Here is a 22,363-nt window from a genome sequence, read left to right as displayed (position 1 = left end):
AAGCTACAGATCTTTAGGAAATAGCTAAGTCATAGTGATGACTGTGGGTAGAGCTACAGTGAAATTGTACAGTGTGCTCTGTAAGCTGAACTGTATTTTACCCTCCCATTTAAAGTGATAGGCCCCGCATAAACTTTCTCTGTTTACTTCTGAAGATCCCTTTGTAAAGCTAAAAAGCAGAAATGGGTCACAGGAGCAGCTGATGTAGTTGACCATAGAAAACAAAATATACCCATTATCCAATTGTGATGTAAAAAAATCTAATTAGGAGAGATTAGTTTAATCTGTTAGAGCTGTCTCTGCAAACATGTGGACAGCAAAAATAGATCCATTTTCTTAAAATAACTTGCCTTAGGGTTTTAGAAATAAAATGCTTGTTTGCAGGATAAAACAATTAAATTATCTGTTTGCCTCACACACTGTGGTGGGGCTTGAACACAGTTTGCAGCTGAGAAGCAGCACTGGTTTCTTTGCTTTGCGCTGCCATTAGTCAGAGTTAGCTTCTATCTGTGGCTGATGAAACTTTGTTTCTCTGTCTGGATTGAAGCAGACTGGGTCTTACCTGTGGTGTGAACATATGCTCAATAGAAATTAGATCAAAGCCACTTGTAAAAGAGGAGTTTGCCATGGAATCATAGAATAGAATCATTAAGGTTAGAAACCACCTCCAAGATTGAGCGCAACCTTTGACCAAAAACACCACACCAATTAAACCATAGCAGTAAGTGTCATATCCAGTAATTTCTTGACCACTTCCAGGGACATTGACTCCACCACCTCCCTGAGCAACCCTTTCAGTGAAAAAATTCCTCCTGATATCTAACCTGAACTGCACCTTCCCTTGCTTGAGGCCATGCCCTTTTGTCCAGTACTGTTTGCCTGGGAGAAGAGGCCAACCCCCATCTTGCTACACCCTCCTAGCAGGCAGTTGTGGAGAATGGTAAATTCTCCCCTGAGCCTCCACCTCTCCAGACTAAACCTCAGCTGCTCCTCACAGGACTCACCCTCCAGACCCTTCCCCAGCTCCACTGCCCTTCTCTGGGCTCACTCAGCCCCTCAGTGTCTTCCCTGAGCTGGATACAGCACTCCGTGTGGCCTCACCAGTGCTGAGTATAAGCGGAAAATCTTTTTCTGCTCCCCATCCCTGTCTACCCGCTCAGGGGACTGGCTGCCCTGAGGATAACCAATCTTTATGTTGAAGACTGAGGCAAGGAAGGCATTAAATACCAAGGTCTTTTCCTCATCCTTGGTTACAGTGTTTCCCTCTGTATGCAATAAAAGATGAAGATTTCCTTTGGCCCTCCTTCTGTTGGTAATGCATTTATAAAAACACTTTTTATTATTTTTCACAGTGGTTGTCAGTTTGAGTTCTAGCTGAGCTTTTGCCATTCTAATTTTCTCTCTACATGACCTGACAATGTCCTTGCACTCTTCCTGAGTTGGCTACCCCTTCTTCCAAAGGTCATTAACTCTTTCTTTTTCCCTTGATTCTAGTGAAAGTGCCCTGTTCAGCCAAGGTTGGTCTTCTTCCCTGCTGGTTCACCTTTCAGCACACAGGGATGGCCTGATCCTGTGCTTTGTTATCCTTTGTGCCAAAACCCAGGTTAAAGAGGGTAGTTTAGGTGGCACCTGTGTGCAGGGGCTCGAAGGCACTGTTAAGGGAGCTGAGAACGGAGCAGAGTGCAGTGCTCTGCTGTTGGAGCTACAGTGGTCTCTGGAGGAAATCTCGAGACCGTTAAATTTGGTGAAGCAGTTTTGTGGAGGTTTTTCAAAGGTGTCCCCAAAGCCTGATGAAGGGGAAATAAAAAGGCAAGCACTGCCACATGCTTTTTACATTTTTTTTTTTTTAATAATGAAGGCTGGATTGTTGTTCAGCTTCTACTTGGAAGAACAATCCCAGGGACGCTGTTGTAGGGCTTATACAGTCATCACCCAGCATGAGTACTGGTGGGAGGTTTTGCTGCATTGCTGTTTCAGACACCCTTTACAGATGAAAATCTGTAGGGAATTCAGTGTTCACTCAGTTCGTAAGTGTAGTGGTCTTTTTCTGATTTTAGGAGAGTGTTGTCTATGTAAATGAACTTTTTTGGAAATTGAATTTCTTTCAGTGCCTCTTTTCACCACTGATTTTATGAGCAGAGTGCTGCCTGTAAAGAGCGAAGATAGATCTCCACCATGACTAATCACTTCAGAAGTTCGTGTACCTGCTCAGTCCAAGTGGAGTTCTCCACACATCATTACTAGGTACTATTCTTTATCATGGTTCTACTGTGCTTTTTTATTACAGTGTTTTGCTCTACTTAAAGTAGTAAAACTTGAATCTTAACCAATTTTTCTGAGTAATGCCCAGATAGGAAAAGATATTTCAGGACTGAAAATTAATTATTCTTTATTTATTCTGTGCATTCATAAAGAAACTACTCTTCAATCATTTAAATCCCATAAAGCAGTAATAAAGTAGGAAGTTGATGCAGGTAGCAAATTTAAATGATTTGTTTGGTTTTTAGCAGGCCCATTTTTCTTATATTTGGATTTATATGTCAAATTTCCTTTTTCCTTTGGAAGGTAAAAATTCCTGGTGATTATAATGAGTCATGAACCTGAAAAACAGAGCATGCAATGATTTAAATTCTGTGGTATATCTACTAAAATGTAATGGGAGTGGCTGAATTTAAAAACATAAAAATAGGAGATCCTGTAGTTTTTTAAGGAAATGGCAACAGAATGGACTTTCTTTTATAAAATCCATTTCAGACTCTGTTAATCAAGATACATTTATCATGTCTGAATGGTAAACCTAATTGTATCATAATAGCTAAACAGTTTTATATAAACTAATGTCTAGTAGTAAATCCATCTTTTCTTGGAAAAAAAATTAGTTTAAAACCACAGATTGATTGTGGTAAACGATGCAACAATTAACTGCGTTCATTTTTTGCAAGTCCAAGTTAATAGTCAGATTCAATGTTCATAACTTTTTTTTACTCGAAAGAGATCTTTTTCCTCTCTACTGCTTTTTGGTGCTGATAAATGTGTCACAGGAAGTAGCCTCCAAACAAAGGAAACTCAGGATTTTTCATGCATGATAGTATATCAAGTGCAAAATTAAATGGTGCAGACAATGAAAGGAACCGATCCCTGTGATAACATAATCTTAAAATAAGAACAGAAAGCTGTTATTTTGCTCTAAGGTCTGTTTCTGCTGTCAGCTGAGAAATGGCAATCTATCTTTTGCCACAGGTTAATCAGAAGTATTGATGCGGAAGAATGAGCTTCTTTAGACAAGTCAGACTTCTGCTCTGGAAGAACTGGATCCTTCGGAAAAGACAAAAGGTAAAGTATCAATCTTTGGATTTCAGATTTGAACCATGCACTCCACTGGATTAAGAGGCTGGTACATTTATCAGTATATAAAATTCTCAGATCCCTCAAAGAATCACATGTGATCTTTGTCAGGGCCTGTTGTCTGGCATCTCATCTGGTACAGTTTGCAAAGCTGCTCTTACAGACCAAACATAGAATAGCTGTGTTGGGATTTTCTTTGACAAATAATATTGTGTACCGGAAGAGTTGTGGGTAGTAATATTTATGTATTTTCACATATAAAGATTTGTTATTAGAAAACATCATGAGCACCATTCAGATCAAGAAAGTTTGATTCCTAATTTTAGATTTGTTCTTCACACTCAGCTGCTCTTAGGTGTGATTCTACTTAGGAGCTTACAGTTCACACAGATTGTGTCTTTTTTAGTATGGCTGAATGACATAAGTAAAGCAAAAATCAGAAGTATTTTAAGTAGTTTCAGATGCTCTTAGATCTTATGATATTTCATCTTACAGCAAGACTTTATTGCAAAGTCAACAGTTGATCCACAGCCAATTTAAACTTCTCCCATTTATATGGTCTTATCACTGTGCTTGCTCCATTACAGCTCTCTCTCGATACTACATTTCTCTGTGCACGTTGCTGGAATTTCTAGCTATTTATCATGTGATTCTGCAGGCTTATGGGCTGCTTTCTGATACTTCTAGTGAATTCTGAGACACCTTTGTGTCCTCTGGATAAGATCCACAGGAAAGAATCAGAGTTCTGGCAGCACTGGTCTGTCCTTACCACACAGCACATTGTGTACCAGCTTGAAAACAAGCTTTCCCTGGGCTTCAGACTTCAATCTTTTCCAAACTAGCTAACTCAGACAGAAAGGAGGTACCAAATTCAAGTCTGAGGCTTTTGTATTTCCTGGGGACGAAGAAAGAATCAACATATGAGCATTAACACAGTAACTGCAGCAAAGGTGGGCCAAGGAGTTTCTCCAGTTCTTGCCCCTCTGAGTTTATGAGTGTTTAGTGCTTGTCCCAAATGGTTTACCCAAATGGATGGCAATGGATGTTGATTAGACTTTATGGACCCTCCTGGGAAGGGTCTGTAACACTATTCTGAGCTGTGCACAACAGATGTCAGATTTTCCTCTCTAATAATTGTGTAATTTGCCCTTTGCTGCTGGTAAGATTTGTCTGCTTTTAAAACGATCAAGCATGCGTAACTTCTGTGGTGGTGGTGGGTAGGTTTTCTGTTTTTGTTCTGTTTTAAAAAGGAAACCCTTAAGAGGAAAAACATGAAATAGCAAATTGTTGCCTGGTGTTAAGCTTTCTACCCTTTTGCTGTAAGCATATGTTGTGCCTAACTAAAGCTGTTAGACAAAATTATAGTAGAAAAACAGGGCAGCTCCAAAAGACCCTGTTTTTAATTGTGTTGTGGAGTGCCTTTTGCCCAAGACAACATTCACGTGTAACCCATCTTGTCTTTGGCTCTACTGCTGTGTACATTATTATTACATATTTGGTGCCTGGCTAGGAAGGAGAGAGCAAAGGTAAAGAAACAAGGAGGGCTTTCCTGTGCATGTGCTACAATCCTGGTTCTGAAGATACTTTGTCTTGGTTGTTACAGGGAGGAGCAAAAAAATGCCATGTGTCTGGACACAAAAATCCCATCGCTGTTCCTCAGAGTCCAAGGCCTGTGTTAGAGGATCAAAGGATTGTAGTTTCAAACCTCTGCCAAAACACACAGAGGCAGAAAAACAAACTGAAATACAGGAGTGGAGGAAACAGACTGAAAACCAGGCAGGATGTTGCTCTGTGGTAAAGCAGTGCCCCTGATTTTCTGACATGACACCAGAGCCGGTGACTGTTCTAAGTGAAAGGTCTGGGCAATAGAGTGGCCTTTGGTGGGGTCTTCTGTGTCATTGAATAAGGTGTTTGATCTTAGTGCATACATTTCTACAGGTATTATAAAATTAATAACATTGAAATGGATGATGACAAAAAGTAAAGGTCAAAGTATGCAAAGCTTATGCTGAAGTCTTTGGGTAAGCACAGTGTACTGACAGGCTGCTAATGAACCCAGCAGTGTCAAAGTGTGGATTAAAAAAATCCTTTTGTCTCTTATATCTAATCTTTGTTGTAGATTCATGGAATACCTACTGCTTCTTTCTACCTCAGTCAGGATGCTTTGATATTTCTTTAGAGGAGGTGGAGAAGCCACTGAGTACTGAGTGAATGGTTATGCTTCATGGCATTCTGATGAAATCCTCTTCTGGGTGTCCTTTTCAAATGGTGAAACAGGCAAAGGATAGCCATAGACACATGCTGCACTGGGCTTTTCTGCTGTGAGAGAAGGTCTCATCTCTTTAGCCACCTAGTGACTCTGTGGTGGTCTATATGTAAAATTTATTTTTAATTTACTTTCTTCCCTTTTTTACAGCTTCGTTTTCTAGTGGAGCTTGTATGGCCTCTGTTATTGTTTCTTGTACTTGTCTGGCTGAGGAAAGCTAATCCACTGTACCGCCAACATGAATGTAAGAATGTTTAAGATGTTATCAGGATGTGACTTGTATGTAGTGGCCAGGTGTTCTCAGACAAACGTATTGGGAGCTGTTTGCAGACTGTTACTGTCCAGTGGTAGAAGAACATACTTCAGTTTGAGTGGCTTAGTTATTTGTAGCCATGTACTGTAAGACTTACCAGTGAGGACATTAAAAAAGTATCTAGTTTTCCTGTGAGGTGCTTTCTGATCAGACTTACTTGGGGTCTCAAGATGCTGTCTAGTTTTGGATTTCTCTAATTCTAGTACTGAGAAAGTAGTACCTCACTACCTACTTAAAAAAAGCCCTTCACATTACTCAGAAATAATTTCTGTTGAAAATGGCCATATTGTTATATTGGTGACTTTTTTTCTCAGTAAAGCATAAATCTATATGATTCCTATCACATTCCTTCTGTAGAGAGCCAACTCATCATACTATTTATATTCACAGAGGCTGCATTAGAAAAGACACCTAACAATTTATATTTTGTGTTTCAATACTCTAGGTCACTTCCCAAACAAGGCAATGCCATCAGCAGGAACACTGCCATGGTTACACGGCATCTTCTGTAACATGAACAATCCCTGTTTCCGCAGCCCAACCCACGGAGAGAGTCCAGGTGTAGTGTCCAACTACAAAAATTCCATGTAAGCTGATCTGTATGTGTGGGACTGGGTTGCACCAATATGGGCCTGCTAGGGAACTGCTCATAGCTTGCTCTGGGCACCTGTTGGGCGTTCATGGGCATGAATGATGCAAGGAGAAAGGCTGGAGTATCCTCACCTTGCTTAGAAAGGTCTCTCACCACACCAAGGAATATTTTAAAGAATTGTTCTGTGGTGTGAATGAAAAGGGAAGATAATAACACACCAGTGTGCAAACAGTGGCAGACAAAAATTTTCAGTTCTAGCATTTTTGTTTCATCCTATTAATGGTCAGCAAAGTTGACACAGAGCTCACCGTGGTAGGTTTGGGCCTTTTAGAGAGAGACTTCAGTGCAAGTCTCTAGGGAACACATTCACTTAATAAAATCTGTAAGAACCTGCTTACTGAATGGCTTGGGACAAACCTTTTTGATAAAAGAGTGTGGAATCCCTAAGTCTTCTTTTCTCATCACTAGAGCTGTCCCTTCTGAATGAGATCTCTGATGAAGTAGCAGCAAATAAGAACCTGCACTGCTATTTCTTATGTAGCACTGGTTTTGGCTATATACTTGTGAAATTTTAATCAGCACATAACCTTCAGATACTAAGCTTGTTTGCAGAATAGGAGGATGGGAGATTTCCAGACTATTACTGAGAAAGGGCTGTGGGAGTGTTTTATTGCATTGTTTGTTACAGCTGAGTCATGAAAGAAAGTGTAGCAGACAAGGATCCTTAGAGCAAAAAACCCACTAGCCTAAATATAAAAAATGCCCCAAATCTCCCTGTTGCAAAGTCCACTTTGGAGCATCCAATGTTTAAAATTCATGAGCTAATAATGTGAAGGCCATTGAAGCCTCTGTCATGTGAAAGTCTATAACATGGACTTAACTTACCATTTCACCTTTTGTTCCTAGTGAAAAGGGTTTAAAATAGCTGAACATTTTTGGTGGGGTACAGTCAAACACACAGTGAAGCTAGAGGGTTCTGTTTTCTGTACATTCTAGCTTTTCCAGGTTGCTTGTTACAGTGCAAACTGCCATTTTGTCAGTCCCAGTAAATTCAGTGCACTACAGCAGAAGTAAATTCATTGTGTTTTCTGAAAGAATTTGGTCCTTCCTGTTTATTGTTTCCTGTAAGCTAAAATGAGTCATGTGGACTGAGATATACTATTGCATGCATGGAAAAACATAATACTGTTAAAGAAGTGTAATGAAGTGTACTTGATAGTAAGAATTTTTTATGCTTTTTCATAAACACAGGATCTGGTTACATCCTTGCTTGATCTGCATGTTCTAACCCAGAACCAGTGGTAGAACAGTGGCCTGTAACTGTTTGTTACTTGTGTTTTCCTGCTCCTCCTAGAAGAAATACTCTGAAGAGACCTAACAAATGGGAGGGGAAGGATGTTTCTGTTTGTGAATGATTCCATGTCATTGCTAGGCTGAGCATGTGTCCAGAGTGCCCCATTCAACTGAGCTAGAACCAGGGCAGATTGGCACTGTAACTGTGAGATACAAGTTGTCTGAGGAAGGTCCTGTGTCCCCAGAAAGATCAGCAAGGCAATGGAAAAATGTATGAATGGCTAACCTTCTCCAACACCAGTAGCTCTCTTAAGACTTCTGTGGACTTTCAAATCTAACTGAACCCCAGACTACCTGAAACTGAGGACAAAAGAACTTTTTTTTTTTCCTTGACAGAGAGAGTCAATTTTACTTTTTTTTTTTTTTTTTTGGGAAGTGTATTTTTTGGTGTTTTTTTTAATAGTTTTTTGAGGTTTTTTGACTTGAAAGGTTCATTAGAGTCATTGCTCTTAAATTATTATTTATTCATTGTTTCTCCTTTCAGCCTTGCACGGTTTTATAAAGATGCTCAGGAGCTTTTACTGGAAGCCCCTGAAATCCATGACCTTGGAAGAATCTGGGAAGAACTGATCATTATGACTCAGTTTATGGAAACAATGAGAACTAATCCTGAAAGAATTGCAGGTAATTGTTGTGTCTGTATCCTTTAGACTATTTAATTTTTCCTTCTGAGAGCTGGATAGTAGTTACTTTGGAGGCTGGCAACATTATAATATATTTCACATATAGCTGTTACTCTGCTTACTGTTAGGGTAAGTTATAATCTGTTCAGTGACAAACACCTGTCATTTAAGGGAAAGGAGAGAGGCAGTCAGCTCCATTCTACAACTATCTTCCTTAAATAACAGTAGACAAAACTTGAAAAGCATGGATATCTCACCACACAAAGTAAAACATGGCTGAAGAAATGTCAATAATTATTATTACAGAAAAAGCAGAAGCAGTGACAAAGTTTCACTGGAAGATGCAGAAGAATGGAAAATTAGGAACATGTCTGAATATATGCCAGGATCGTGACCCAGAATAGTGCTTAGAGGTGTTTTGTCACAGTCTTAGCTAAAACAGGTTTGAAACAGTGAAGAAGGAAACTCCTCAGAAGGTGTTTAGGAAGAGAAAGCATTGAACACTTACAAACAGAATTGCAAATCACAAATTCATTGCATTAACTTTTATTTAAAGCAACTTCCCAAACTCAAAACACAGTCCTGGGGGAAATACAGAATGGTATAGTTGTTAAATTTTTTGGACTTGAAGTAAAGAATTCAAAAAGGTACTCCTAAAACTGAAAGTATAAAAATGATCTAGCTTTGTGACTTGATCTGTCCCATTCTCAAATCCTTTGTCACAGGAATAGCATTCTTATTAAAATTAGTCACTCTCCATTTATTTTTTGATAGGATGTGTATAAACCACCTGATACACGTGGTCCACTATCTTATCAGAGGTTTATAACTAGAAGTAAAAACATGATTATCTCCTTGTAAATAACTGTGAGACAACCAAATATCCCAGAATGTAAACATGAATTGAAGTATAATCTGAGCTGTTGTTTGTACCCAGCCATAGAAATCAAACCTGACTATTTAGAGGCAAGGAAAAGCACGTCATGTCATGGGTTTGCTATGTATTGCTAAGGGACCACACCCCATGGTTTAGGAAGTTGTCTTTGCATCCCATATAAAATTTACTCATGAAATACAAAGTACATTCCCATCAGTCCTGTGATATATAATGTTAATGCTCCTTCAGAATCTCTGGGGGTTTAAAATGTTTTACTTTTTTAAAAAAATTAAAGTTTGGAATTTCCTATTATATAAAACATAGTAAAGTCAGTTCTGAAGCATAACTAATAAAATATGAATTTCCATCTTTCTTCATACAGAAAAAGTTACTGAAAAATTGGCTATTTAAGTTTACAGGTTACTACTAGTGCTTTTAAGTAACAATCTTCATAGAGTAGCTGCAAAGTTGAGCAAGGAAAGATTTGCACATGTCAGAGTTTTGACTGCCCCTTCTACTGATTCCTGAAATCAGACCTACCTCTTGAGTCCTGCTTCCTTGTCCCAGTCTCCCTTTGCACTGACACTTTTGATGAGATGTGTGGTGTGCTTTTTCCTCCACACTGCCTGGATTCCAGGAAAAGCATCAGTAAGAATATGAGGGACAGACCCCTACTATTGTTTTCAGTGTTTACTGCTTGAATAAATATGTGGGGAAACAATTGAAGAGGTTCTCAGGCCCTGTAGCCTCAGGGCAGAATATGCTTAGTGCAGATGGAATTGTGGAAGTTAGTTGGCAAACTCTGATAAGACTCAGCTCACAGAATGGAGTGTGTGTTTATTAGAAATGTCTATAGTTACATTCCCTATGTCAGTAGGATACACACTGCTCCTGTCAGTGTCAATTGCCTGTTCAAAAGACTAAAAGAATTAGAGCTTTCAAGAATTCTTTACCAAAGTCTGTGGATGCTGTGTGAGGTAACTTTAATAAAGTTATAATAAATATTTGATGAACATGAGCTAAGTTAAGTTAGCTTATGTTCATCAAATAACTTAAGTTTCCAAACTTTTTTCTTGCATGCTGTTGAGGCAGAGTTCTCACTGATAAGATTTGTAACAGAGACAAGTTTTAATATATTGGAACTGTTTGACTTTAGAAGCAGCAGTATTTTAAGTATTGTTACAGACAGTATCAGAGAAATTTGGTGGCCTCTTGCATGTCTCTGATTTAACTGTGGGTGGTCTCACTGTTTGCCTGAAGAGTAGTTGTTAATCTAGTTTAATATGAAGTATAAGCTACATTTTCTGCTTCTCCAAAGAAACTGAGTTTTTTCTCATGGAAGATTTTCAAGGGTCACTTTCACACTGCTAGAGAACAAGGTTAACTAAAATTGGTTGACAGCAAGTTGTAAATTAGTGTAAATGTAAAGGGTTGACTAAAGTTATTTATACAAGACTCAGAAGAAAGAACACTAAAAACAGTAGCATACTTGAATCTGAACATTTAAAATAAAGCATTACATCAGAAAGAATCAGGCACTTTCAAATACAGTCAGGGCTGGTTTCAATGTGTCCATTGCTGTAGCCCTAGTCTGAAACATCTTTGAGAGATCCGATATGCAGAGCCAGAACACTCAGCATTTTCTAATTATCATTTCCCAACAAAGGATTAAAAAGATTTTGAATTGCAAAAATAATTTTAGCCCAGTTAGTCACGACTAGGTATAAAAGCCAAAGCACATTCTTTTTTGCAGGTTTAAGCCAGGATATGAGTTGTTCTTTAGCTTCCTTTGTCTGGTATCTCACTGATCTGTGCATTCCTTTTTCATCCAGGAAGAGGAATACGAATTCTAGACATTTTGAAAGATGGGGAGACCCTCACTTCCTTCTTGCTAGAAAATGTTGGCCTCACAGATTTTGTTGTTTACCAGCTTATTAATGCTCAAGTGCGCCCTGAACAGGTGGGTAGAGTTTAACAGTTACCAGGTCGTTATCTGTGAGGAAAGAATCTCCCAGCTGTATGTGCAAAGCAGCCTCAGTGAAGGCCTTGGGCCCAGAATAACTGATGCCTTGTGGGTCGTTTGTACAGGTTCTCCCTTTGGGGTTTTTTGTGAATCTAGAGGAAGAGATGTTTGGTTTTTCTTTTAAAAACATTTTGATTATGCATTAAATATTAATAAATTATTAAATAAAATAAAATCCTGTTGTGGCACTTAAATAATGAGCATTAAGAAACAGTACTGGCAAGTACTGCATCCATCCCCATACTTAACTCAACTCAAAAGCAGACTTAACTCAAAAGCATAGTTGTGCAACCTTTTGAGATAATAGTCCTGATGAGAGAAGAACTCTTGGAGGTTCTTAGTTTATAATTTAAATTCTCTGCCCTAATATCAGCATGGTGGCTTTTTAGTACTGTCTCAAATGAATAGGTGGAAGTGGAGAAGCAGAGCCACTTTCTTAAATTCTGGTTAAATAATAGCTCTGCTCAGAAAATTCATAGTGAAAAGTGCAGGTCAACTCCCTCCTGAAGCAGCTAAGCAGGGAGCTATGTTTGACCAAGTCCAGGCTGTCTCTGCTTCTTCATGTACATGCCGTATATGCTTCTGCATGGCTAGGAGCTCTGTGAGGAATGCTATATTAATGAATGAATATTGCTGAATTGGAATTCTGGAACAATTTCTACACTTGATTAGTGTGGGTGGAAGCAAGTGAATAATTGAGGCTGAAAGACACAATTCTCCTGTTTCACTGCCACATCAAATGCAAATACTGAAACTGTGTGTGGGCAGAAAGAGAGAGGGCATTCATCACCTTTCATGCAGCTCCTTTTGTGCATCACAGATTTGGCTACTGTGACCAGTAGCCAAATTACTTATCAGCTGTATTACTGACTGTACCTGGGGAAGCCCTCCCATCTCCTCACTTTATCATGAAATGTTACCACAAGATCATATGAAGTCCAGTGTCAATTGATACATCTCACAGATTTTCACACTTCTGTGTCAGCTGAGATGTGGAAAATTTGCTTCCTTGCTGCTTGTGACAAAGAGAATATACACAAATATCCTGCCGGGTTTCTCTTTCCCTATTCATCCTTAACCTCTTCTGCACCAGAGGTGTGCTGTGTCAGGAGAACTGAGTGCTGCTGTGTTGGACTCTATTAGCTCCCCAGTGGCATTCATTCATCTACTGCTAAAAGTTCTGCTTGCCAGTGTATGCAGAACTGAAGTTTTCAACACCATAACCAAAAAAAAAAGTAAGATTGAAACCTGCTGGAATGTAGTGTGTTTCTGCTGTATTTTCTGTGCTGATGTAGAAAGACATGTAGTTCTCTTTATGCTGGAAAATAAAGAAATTGAGCATTGGTTAGAGGAAGCTGGAGGAGATCTGGTGTTAAAGACCACTTTTGCTGCCCTCTATACAGTTTCCTTATTAGCAGTAATTACAGGCATACAAGATCATCTTACCAGAGCTGATTTATAGCTATGAGGAAAGAAAGTGCTGTGAATATTTCTTTCAAGTGAAAATGATGCAGAAAAACCAATCTCATAATTTTAAAGACGCAAGAAGAGAATTATTTTCAGCAGGAATTGAACAGTGCATTTTCTGTGGGAGATAATTTGCTTCATTCTAATAGCCCTTCTTGATAAAGAAGTTTCTTGGGCTGGACTTCTGTGTGGTTGAGGTGAAAGTTTCAGAGGCATGATTAGACCCTATATTTATGGTTGTCTTAATCCTGAGCTGTGATAGTTCATCTCCAGTTCTTCATGCTGCTCTGCCCTCTGTTAGCCTGCATATTTCTGTACACCCGTTCCCCCTGCTGCTGATGGCACAGGGCTGATCAACCTGAAAGCAACTTGTTTACAAAAGCCTGACTGTTGCCAACAGCTGGCTGGAGATCTAGGTCTGAGCCGCCTGGGAGTCAGGAAATGACACACAGAGCTGAAAGCTAAACCTGATCAAACAGCCAACTAGCTGAAAAAATAATTTGAACTTCATCTTGCCAGCTTTGGCTAAACAGTGACACATTGATTAAAAAAAAAAAAAAAAAGTATTGAAGTTTCCCTCTGAGGGCCTGCTTTTTTGAGTCATTCTAACATAAAGATAAGAAACTGATGTTAAAACACAATAAGATGTTCAAGAAAGATTGGCTGCAGCACAGCCTACCGGAAAAATTGGAAGGGTGGAGGTTTGATGTTTTTCTAATCCCATCTGTTCATGAACATTCTTGAAATGCAGTTACAGTTTGTAAATAAAAACTCTTTTTTTTTTTCTGTGTTTATCCTTCTCAGTGATGTGAATGTCACTGTTTCTTCATTTCACAAGTCAAATCAAGGTTCCCAGGCTGCCTCCCTGCGCAGCCCCATTTCATTGCAGCTGATGCTGCCTGATGAGGACCATGCCAAATGAGGCGTGTATGGTTAAAAAATGCTGTTCTTACCACACACATACCCAGGACCAAGTGACCAAGCCAATATGAAAATTATTTCACTTACATAAACTAACTTAATTCCAATTCAAATGTTCCAGTTTGAGGGAGGGCAGGGGTGTGTGGGTTTGGAGGGTTTTTGCAAGACAGACTAGATCTGTCAGTTGAATTCCTTCTTTTGCATTCTGCCTCTCTCCACACTGTCTAACTTGTGTTAACAATATCTTTATATCAGCTGTAATGATGATAGTGCCTCCTAGAAATTCATATCTCTTTTTTGCATCATAATCAGAGGCCTTTCTTTTTGTCAACTGCAGCTCCATAAGCTGAAACTCAGGGCAGTCATGGCAGACAAAATATAATGTTATTCTAGGCCTCCATGCCTCTGCCTTTCATATTCTGAATGCTAACTTTCCAGAGCCATACTTGCACTTTGGTTGATAGTTTCTGACAGATGAAGCACTTAATGAATTACTCCTCAGTCTACTTTGAATCCACTCTCCAAAGCAACTAAATTAATTTTTTTCTCATTCCTCTGTGTTTTTAAATATTCTCTTTACAGGCACTACTAAACAAGTCTTAGCTTCTAACAATAAGAAATTTATACATATAAAATTCTGATAATAATGAATTTCTTAATTTGCTTAGATAAGAAATGATTATGCACCTATGTCTGACCTGGTATCGGTGGTGTGTGTCTTTTCAATCCATATGTTTTAAAGACTGGGATGCTCAACAGATTATTTTGCCCATTCATTAAAATATTAGCAGGGGCTGATATCGAACTTCCCACTTTTGATAAATTTTTAATTGTTCCTGAGCAGTATGCAAGTTTCATAATAGTAAGTGAAACATTGGTTTTGGTTGCAGTTTGCCTATGGTGTCCCTAGCTTGACTCTGAAGGACATTGCTTGCAGTGAGATGCTCCTGGACCGCTTCATTATCTTCAGCAGCCGAAGAGGTCTCCCTTCTGTACACAAGGCCATGTGTGCCCTGTCCCAGGACAGTCTACAAAGAGTAGAAGATGCCTTGTATGCAAATGTTGATTTCTTTAAGCTATTTCGGCTGGTGAGTATTAACACAATCAATTAATCCTGCTGTATGTGCCTTTTTTTTCCCCCTTATATTTCATTGCCCTTCAATTTGTTTGTTTGTTTGTTTTGTTTTGGGGTTTTTTTGGTTTGGTTTTTTGGGGATTTTTTTTTGTAATGCATCACCGATTTTCCAAGTGGTCTTAGTTTATTTACCCCTGCAAATGTAAGGTTATGGATGTGTGATTCTTAACCTACCACCAGCAGGACACCAGGTAGTTCTGAGTGTGTTTTGGAATGAAACAGATTAAATTCACAGTACAGCAGAACTAAGAGATTCTAATGCAGTTTTTAATTTAAAGTTTGTGTTGAAATATTATCTGGTCTTTCCAGTCCGTGTAGCAAAACAGTGTGTGGGAAACTCTACAGGCACCTTCCTGGAGATTCTGAAAATACCCAATACAGCCTATTCTGTCTTTGCTCAGTCCAGCATGACAGAATTCTATGCTGCAGTCAAAGTCATGATGCAGCTTGAGTTGGCATAGCCATGTGAGCCGTTTTTATAAAACCCAAACCAACCAAACTAGGAGGTTGTGCTGACATTCATCACTCTTTCTATAGAAGCTTTTCCTTACCTCTGTTCATTTTCTTTGCTGTTCTTTGTGTTCTTTTTTTTACTGTGACCTTGCTATAAATTAACCACTTCTGCAGCCTTGGTTTATATGGAGATATTATGTCACTTTATATATATGTATAAACATAGATTAATATTATTACTTCTTAATGTATAATAAAATTCAAGTTATAGCAAATAAATAAATATTAAATGGCATATTTTTCTAGTATTTAATTTGTATTCTGCACACTGAGGTGGTGCTTTCAGAGAACTTTTATTAAAGGCTCTAAGGTCTCTTTCCTCATGATAGCAAACTTAAGTATCCATCAATATGTATACATCTTTCATGTTTGTTTTCCCTATGATCATGCTTTGCATTTTTCAACACTGAATTTAATTTGCTGGTTTTCACCTTGTAATGTAATGTCATTAAACCATCACATTGTCAGCTTGCTTTACAGGAGCAGGCAGGATATATGAAAAACTCCTTAAGTTGCATAGAAAATATTGATTGGACTCTACTGCCACAGCAGTGTAGCATTAGGATTAATTTAACATGGATTTTGTTCAGCTCTGAGTTTCCCAGAACTGGAAACAGAGGATGCCAGGAGCTGTCACTGGCACACCAGCAAAACACAGTTTGATTACTGTAGCATTGATAGTTAGTCACTGTGTTGATTTTATCAACCCTGATAAGGATTGATGGTCAGCTTCTGAGAGCTTTGTTTTCCATTCCTAAAAATGTATTGTCTTTAGTTGTCATGTATCTTATGCTTGCTAGAAGTAACAGAGAATTAATAGTATAGTATTTCTAAGATAGGTTTTCAGTATTTGAGGACTTCATGTGAATATTCACGATGTACTGCCCAGCTTTTTTACAGGTTTACAATTCCTGTTCTTCAGAGTTTCAAAAAGACCAGGTTAAGGCAGGTGCTCTAAGAACCCTGTATAATCTTTGCACAGATTTCCCCTTAGGAGGCATGGAAAAGTGCATTTTGAAGCCCTACATGTATTCTTCTTGCCAGATCATCAAGTGACAGATCAGAACACACTAACATGAGCTTTCCATAAAAACTCTTGTTTTTGTGACTCCCTGCCAGGTACCTGCACAGTGCAGCTTTCTGCTTTCTTAACCACCTGCTGACTGAATAGAATGGCAGGCAATCAGCAGGTGTATATGCATTTTTGAAGAAGGCTTTTTAGGGGCTTGTCTCATAAATATCACAGTCTAGCTAGCTGCAAGTCTAGTTTTACATTTTGTTGTAATAGCAGAAGAAATGCCTGAGAAAGCCCCAAGAGTGCCAGCTCCAAGTGCATATGTGATTCTTTAGACAGTTGACAAAGAAGGATGAAGTGATGCAAACAAAGTGGTGTGTGACTGCACACCATGGTGTCACCTGTTTCTCTTACGTCGTTGATAAATAAAATATTAACTTTTTTTAAAAAGGCAGTTTGGTCAGTCTGCAGGAGCCTGGGAAAGTAATGGTTACTCTTAGGTTTGACAGACAGTGAGGACCAGACTGTCCAAAATCAGGAAATCTCTGAAGTATAAAGTTCTACAGATTATTTACCTCTATGGCAAATGGGGGCTTCTGTATCAAACCTTAGCTAAATTTGGAAGTTACCAAGAATCTGTATATCTCATTGGAAGAATAGCCTCTCTGAGAAGCAGCTTCTCAGATGTCTCACTTCCTGCATTTTTGCACCTTTTGTAATGGTGGGCTTAGATGAACAGAACAAATCCCAAGACATATTTTAAATGGCCTGTGGTTTTTTCAGCCTTGTATTAGAGAGAACATTTGCACAAACTACTGTGTGTCTGCATATGGGTACTGGATTTGTGGCTCCGTAAGACAGGCTTATGAGATATTGTTCCAAATAACTCAAAGAATTTGAGCTACAGAAATGCCATTTGGATTTTCTTCTCATTGTTACAACTGTTGTCATGTAGAAGCTTATCTCTATTTTTTATGTATCCACAGCTTCCCACTGTGCTAGACAGAAACTCACCAGGTGCTGACCTGAAGGCCTGGGGGAGAGTGCTGTCTAATGTTTCCCAAGCAGTGCAAAAGGTAAGGGTCTAATAACAGATTACATCACTTTTCTGCATAGCTCATAGTTTTTGTTTTCCTTTGTTATTTTTATGTTCCAGTTACCTGCTTTACCAGAAAGAAAATAGACTTGTTGGGGAAGAGCTGATTTCTTAAAAATTCATTCTTCTCTCATTACAAAATAAATGTGAACATAAGCATGGCAATTCTGAACTGTATTCTTTTCTTCAGGAAAATATGAAAAACAAGAACTGAAAGTGGTGCCCGTGCCCAGGGCAGAGGAGATGAAAGGATGAGGTTCTGACTGCATTCACACTTTACCATCCAGGCATAACTGTGACCTCACCAGATACTTGAGGGCTGCAATTAACCAAGTCTTGTCTTACTGCAGCTGGCCAGGAAGCCAAGTGTTCAGGACCTCTTGAGGGTTGTGCAACCATTTGTACAAGATGGAAGGCCAGAATCCTTAGGCCACTTGGTGAGTTCCCTGTCGGATCTTTTCTGTGGCTACCCAGAAGGAGGTGGATCCAGAGTGCTTTCCTTCAACTGGTATGAAGATAACAACTACAAAGCTTTCCTGGGGATTGACTCAACAAGGAAGAAATCTGGTTATCTTTATGATAATACAACCAGTAAGTTTTTCCACCAAACCATTAAAAGACTCTACAGGTGCACCTTATGTTCAAGTACTAGCATAGAATGTTGCTTTTATAAATAACATTTTAAACCAGTTGATTCAGGAAATTAGAGTCAGGTGAAATGAATTTACTTCATACTTACTTCATAGCTGGAAGCAGAGAAGCCCAGGAATTGACAGAAATAGGCATTTTCTTTTAATATAGGCATGATCATAATTAAGACAGTCTCTCTGTTTTATCTTCCATTATATGCTACTGATATAAGGAAGGACAGGATGCACCTGAAGAAGGTTCAGGAAAAGACAGTGTGGCATTCTGGAATTAGTTTTCTCCAAGATATTTTTCTAAACTTTATTTTTTCCTTTAACTTGTTTGATGTCCTGGGGCACAGGAATTTAAAAATCTCTCCTTTCAAATAATTGTCAATTTGATATATGCTGGCTGTTACCTTCCTGGGTAAAAGTACATCTACTTTGTAGCAGTAATGGTCTACAGCATGATTACATTTTACATAGAAAATATTTCAGTTTACCAATTTCTGTTGCTTTTGTTTCCTCGCTATTTATTCCCTCCTATTGTAATAGGATATAACACAAAGAAGCCATTTTTTACCATTTGTTTTTTTGTCTTTTTATTATGTTCCCTTCTGTTTGCTATTTAGTTTTCCTCTACACTGAGCTCACCAGCAGTGTTTTCTGTTTACCACTGATGTTATAGCTGGTAGTTCTGTGTCACTTCTGCTGTGATAGATATGATTGCATGGTTACAGAGTACAGATGAGCAGTTTGCTTATAGAGACTCCTACCTTTCACTGCTTGTGTTGATACTTGGCTCTACTTATGAGGGAGACTTCCAAAGACCTGTAAAAGCCTCAGTACTCCCATCTCTTCAGCCAGGAAAGAAATTAACTGAATCTTATCCAAGTAAATTAATTACTTCATAGTGCAGGGGTAAGATAACAATATATACATTAAAATGTTTAATTTAAAATTATTGTAGGATCCAGTTCTGATCTGTTCTGTAGTTCAACATCTAAGCCCGCAGGATCAGCTTTGTATCAGTGTCAACTACAATACAAAGGAGTTAAGTCATTAGGAGTAAAGCAAATAAAGCTCAAACTGCTCAGTGAGCTCTGAGCTCTCATTTGAAATACCATGTAAATAACAGCAACTTTCAAATGGTTATTTATGTTTGCTTTTCCAATTTCTATAGCATATTTTACAACACAAATACCTACTTTATCTATATTTTCTATCCATTCAGTCATTGTACTTCTGCATTGCAGAATGTGCTTTAACTCATTGAGATTCAAACTGTCTGTAGTCTCAGCAAAAAGCTGTGCAGGATGTTATGTGTGATAGGATTTTAGTATGGTTACATAAAGACTGTCTTTCTTTCTGTCTTTAGCACCGTTTTGTAATGCGTTGATCCAGAACTTGGAATCAAACCCTTTAACCAAAATAGCCTGGAGTGCTGTGAAGCCTCTGCTGATGGGAAAAATTCTCTTTGTTCCTGATTCACCTTCTGTACGGGAAATCGTAAAAAATGTAAGAAGTTCTGAAATGCAAAAATGTATATTTCTAAAAAATTGCATCCCAAGAAATATCTTTTGGAAAACAGTTACCCAATTACCTCAGCCTAATCAGATTTTCTTCTCGAAGTCCATTTGTTCTCATGGTCCTCAGAGGAAGGACAGGTACTCTTTAAAAAACAGAAGACAGGTCTTCACTGATTCATTCAGTCTTGGTCCATGCTGCATGGTTTTTCCAGCTCGCCCAAGCAGCTTTTTGTTGGCATGATTCCACATTTACACTAGTAAGCATAGAAGTATTTATTTTACAGAGGTAGGAACATGAGCAGCTCTGTGCCAGTAAATATTTAAATGGTGTAACTGTGAGGCTTGGATAAGCTTATTGAGAACTGAGATATTGCAAACCAATAGCAACATCATGGTTTATTATTTTATCTGTTGAGATCATAAAGAATTTTCACTTCATTAAAATAGGATGGAGCCTGGACTCTTCAGCAAAATGCTTGAAGTTGGGTGAAATAAATCTGAGCAGTTAAATCAAGATTGCATATGATATTTTGATCACCTCATAACCAGCAGTTCACTGCTCTAGAGATCTGTACAAGGCACAGAACTGCTGCACAGAAAAACATCAAATTTACAGCAACTCAGCCTTTCAGGTCTTAATATCATAACTATTGGAATATCTGTCTTTTCCAGCTGCCTTCCATTCATTCATCTACTCACATCATCATCTTTCTTTTGAGTTCTTTATGGAGAGAAATAGTCAGGGGGAAAAATACTAAAAAATAGTTTTACCAAAAGTCTGAGTATTTAAAGGAATTGAAGTTAACTAGGCTTAATGTGCAATTGTTTTTTACATTACATATACACCAGAATTTTATCCTAAGTGACTTTGATTCCTGCTGGATTTTATAGATTCTTTTTTCTGATGGTTATTAGAATTTCTCCTATTTGAAGAAGTTGTTTAAGTTTTGAAGTTAAAAACTACAACTGTCTAAGTTAGGAGTTCCCTTGTCACCAAATCCTGGATGGATCATAAATTCTGTCTATCTCCTTAGATTTCTAACACTCTTTTCTGCTGTTTTTTTCATCAGGCAAATTCCACTTTTGAGGAACTTGAACGCCTCCAGCTGTTGACCAAAGCTTGGGAGGAAGTAGGACCTCAGCTGTGGAACTTCTTTCAAAACAGCCTGCAAATGAATATGATCCGTGTATGTTATAACTTATCAAAGAACCTCAGTAAGAGCAGCCTTTTACCGTCTATTATTTTTATTAATGGAGAAGACAATTAATTTAAAAGGTTTGGCCAGAGGCACAGCCTTTGCAGCAAGGAAGCTGTGGCCTTTAAGGCTGTTGGCTGCTGGGCTTGGTTTGAAGGGAAGGCATAGATGCGTTACAGAATCCTTGTGGCAAAACCTGAGATCTGGGCAGTCAAGAATCTGGCTAATGACTTCTTAATAAAGGCAGTAAGTGCTGTTTCCCTGCCTCCTCAAAAAGTCTTTCAAGAACAGACAACTTGATTTTCTTGAATTCTGTATAGGCAAAGAAAGCAGTAAGACCATACTTTTTCTGGGCCAGACAGAAATTTATTCTGGGAAATGGCTTCATTCTGCATCATTTAGATTTGGCTTTGATCAGCTGCAATTACTATCTGTAGTTAAAGTTTATAAAGCAGTTCATACTAGAAAAAATATTTGGTTTCCTCATTTTTCTATATTGTATTAAACATTTATAACATTTATCCTCTTCCTTATAAGGAAAGAATGCAACAAATAGTCAAGGAAAAAATTCTTTTCATCCATTCTTCAGTTCACACATCTAGTTATGCAGTTACCCATTTGTAAAACTGATTCCTTAGCATACCCTTTTGTCTTTGTTCATGTGTTGAAAGAGTTATGGAAGTGGAAACCTTTCTAGCTAAACAGGGCATGGAAAGACAATCATTGCGGCAAAACTGTCATAGTATGTTTCTTCAGGACTCTCTGAAGCACCCTACAGTGAGGGACTTCCTGAACAGCCAGATGGGTGCAGAAGGCTTCACTGCAGAACATATCATCAACTTTCTCCACAATGGATCTTCAAGGAGCCGGGAGAAGGGAATGGTGGACTTTGACTGGAGAAACATCTTCAGTGCTGTAGACCAAGTTCTGCGTTTGCTCAGTCAGTATTTGGAGGTAAATTTAGCCCTGCCCCTTCAGGAAATAGCTGCAGAGGGTATCTTAAAACCAGTTAGTACTGGGATCTCTGGTAGCAGACAAGAAAGTTAAAATCTTTGTTTGTCTTAAGTTGAATCTCATTATTAAAAGCATGTGTTTAGAATAATACAGTGGCACAAGAGCATGAATATTTATTATTAAAAAAATTAAATTTGATGATCTTCAAATGCTTTATTCAAAATGTTGGTTGAATGTCTGAACACATTTCAATGCTGAGAGGCAGAAACCTCAAAGAAATGGTTTTTTGTAAGTATTAATAACCAACAGGTCACTAATTTCAGCAAGGTCAGGAACAGAGAAACTAACAGTTCTTTGCAGGTTTCTAAGCACCAAATTCCAATGAAACCAGTGAGGGAGTTTATACCTGTTCTGTGGTCACCTCTGACAAGATGTCTGTCTCTTTCCTGCAGTCTGTACCCTTCTTCTCTAGCAAATTGTTTTCAGTGATGCCATCTGAGGATTTTTGAGAGAAAATTG

The 22,363-nt window shown here is 38.4% G+C and overlaps 1 protein-coding gene across 1 annotated transcript in view; it reads left to right on the top strand.

The window, feature by feature from the left end:
• Positions 1–2,161: 2,161 nt before the first annotated feature.
• Positions 2,162–22,363, top strand: part of ABCA4 (ATP binding cassette subfamily A member 4) — a 64,988-nt gene continuing 44,786 nt past the window's right edge. Inside the window, exons 1-12 of the mRNA XM_083868018.1 lie at positions 2,162–2,244; positions 3,241–3,333; positions 5,762–5,855; positions 6,370–6,511; positions 8,354–8,493; positions 11,202–11,329; positions 14,671–14,868; positions 17,430–17,519; positions 17,890–18,130; positions 19,544–19,683; positions 20,765–20,881; positions 21,647–21,844. Coding sequence (XP_083724144.1) covers positions 3,268–3,333; positions 5,762–5,855; positions 6,370–6,511; positions 8,354–8,493; positions 11,202–11,329; positions 14,671–14,868; positions 17,430–17,519; positions 17,890–18,130; positions 19,544–19,683; positions 20,765–20,881; positions 21,647–21,844 — 1,554 coding nt within the window. The 5' untranslated portion in view covers positions 2,162–2,244; positions 3,241–3,267. The remainder of the gene's footprint in view (positions 2,245–3,240; positions 3,334–5,761; positions 5,856–6,369; positions 6,512–8,353; positions 8,494–11,201; positions 11,330–14,670; positions 14,869–17,429; positions 17,520–17,889; positions 18,131–19,543; positions 19,684–20,764; positions 20,882–21,646; positions 21,845–22,363) is intronic.

The sequence above is a fragment of the Zosterops lateralis genome (genome assembly GCF_965231275.1).
Source record: "Zosterops lateralis genome assembly, chromosome: 9".
Lineage (NCBI taxonomy): Eukaryota > Metazoa > Chordata > Aves > Passeriformes > Zosteropidae > Zosterops > Zosterops lateralis.
The sequence above is the reverse complement of the archived record's forward strand: the minus strand, read 5'-3'. Positions and strand labels throughout refer to the sequence as shown.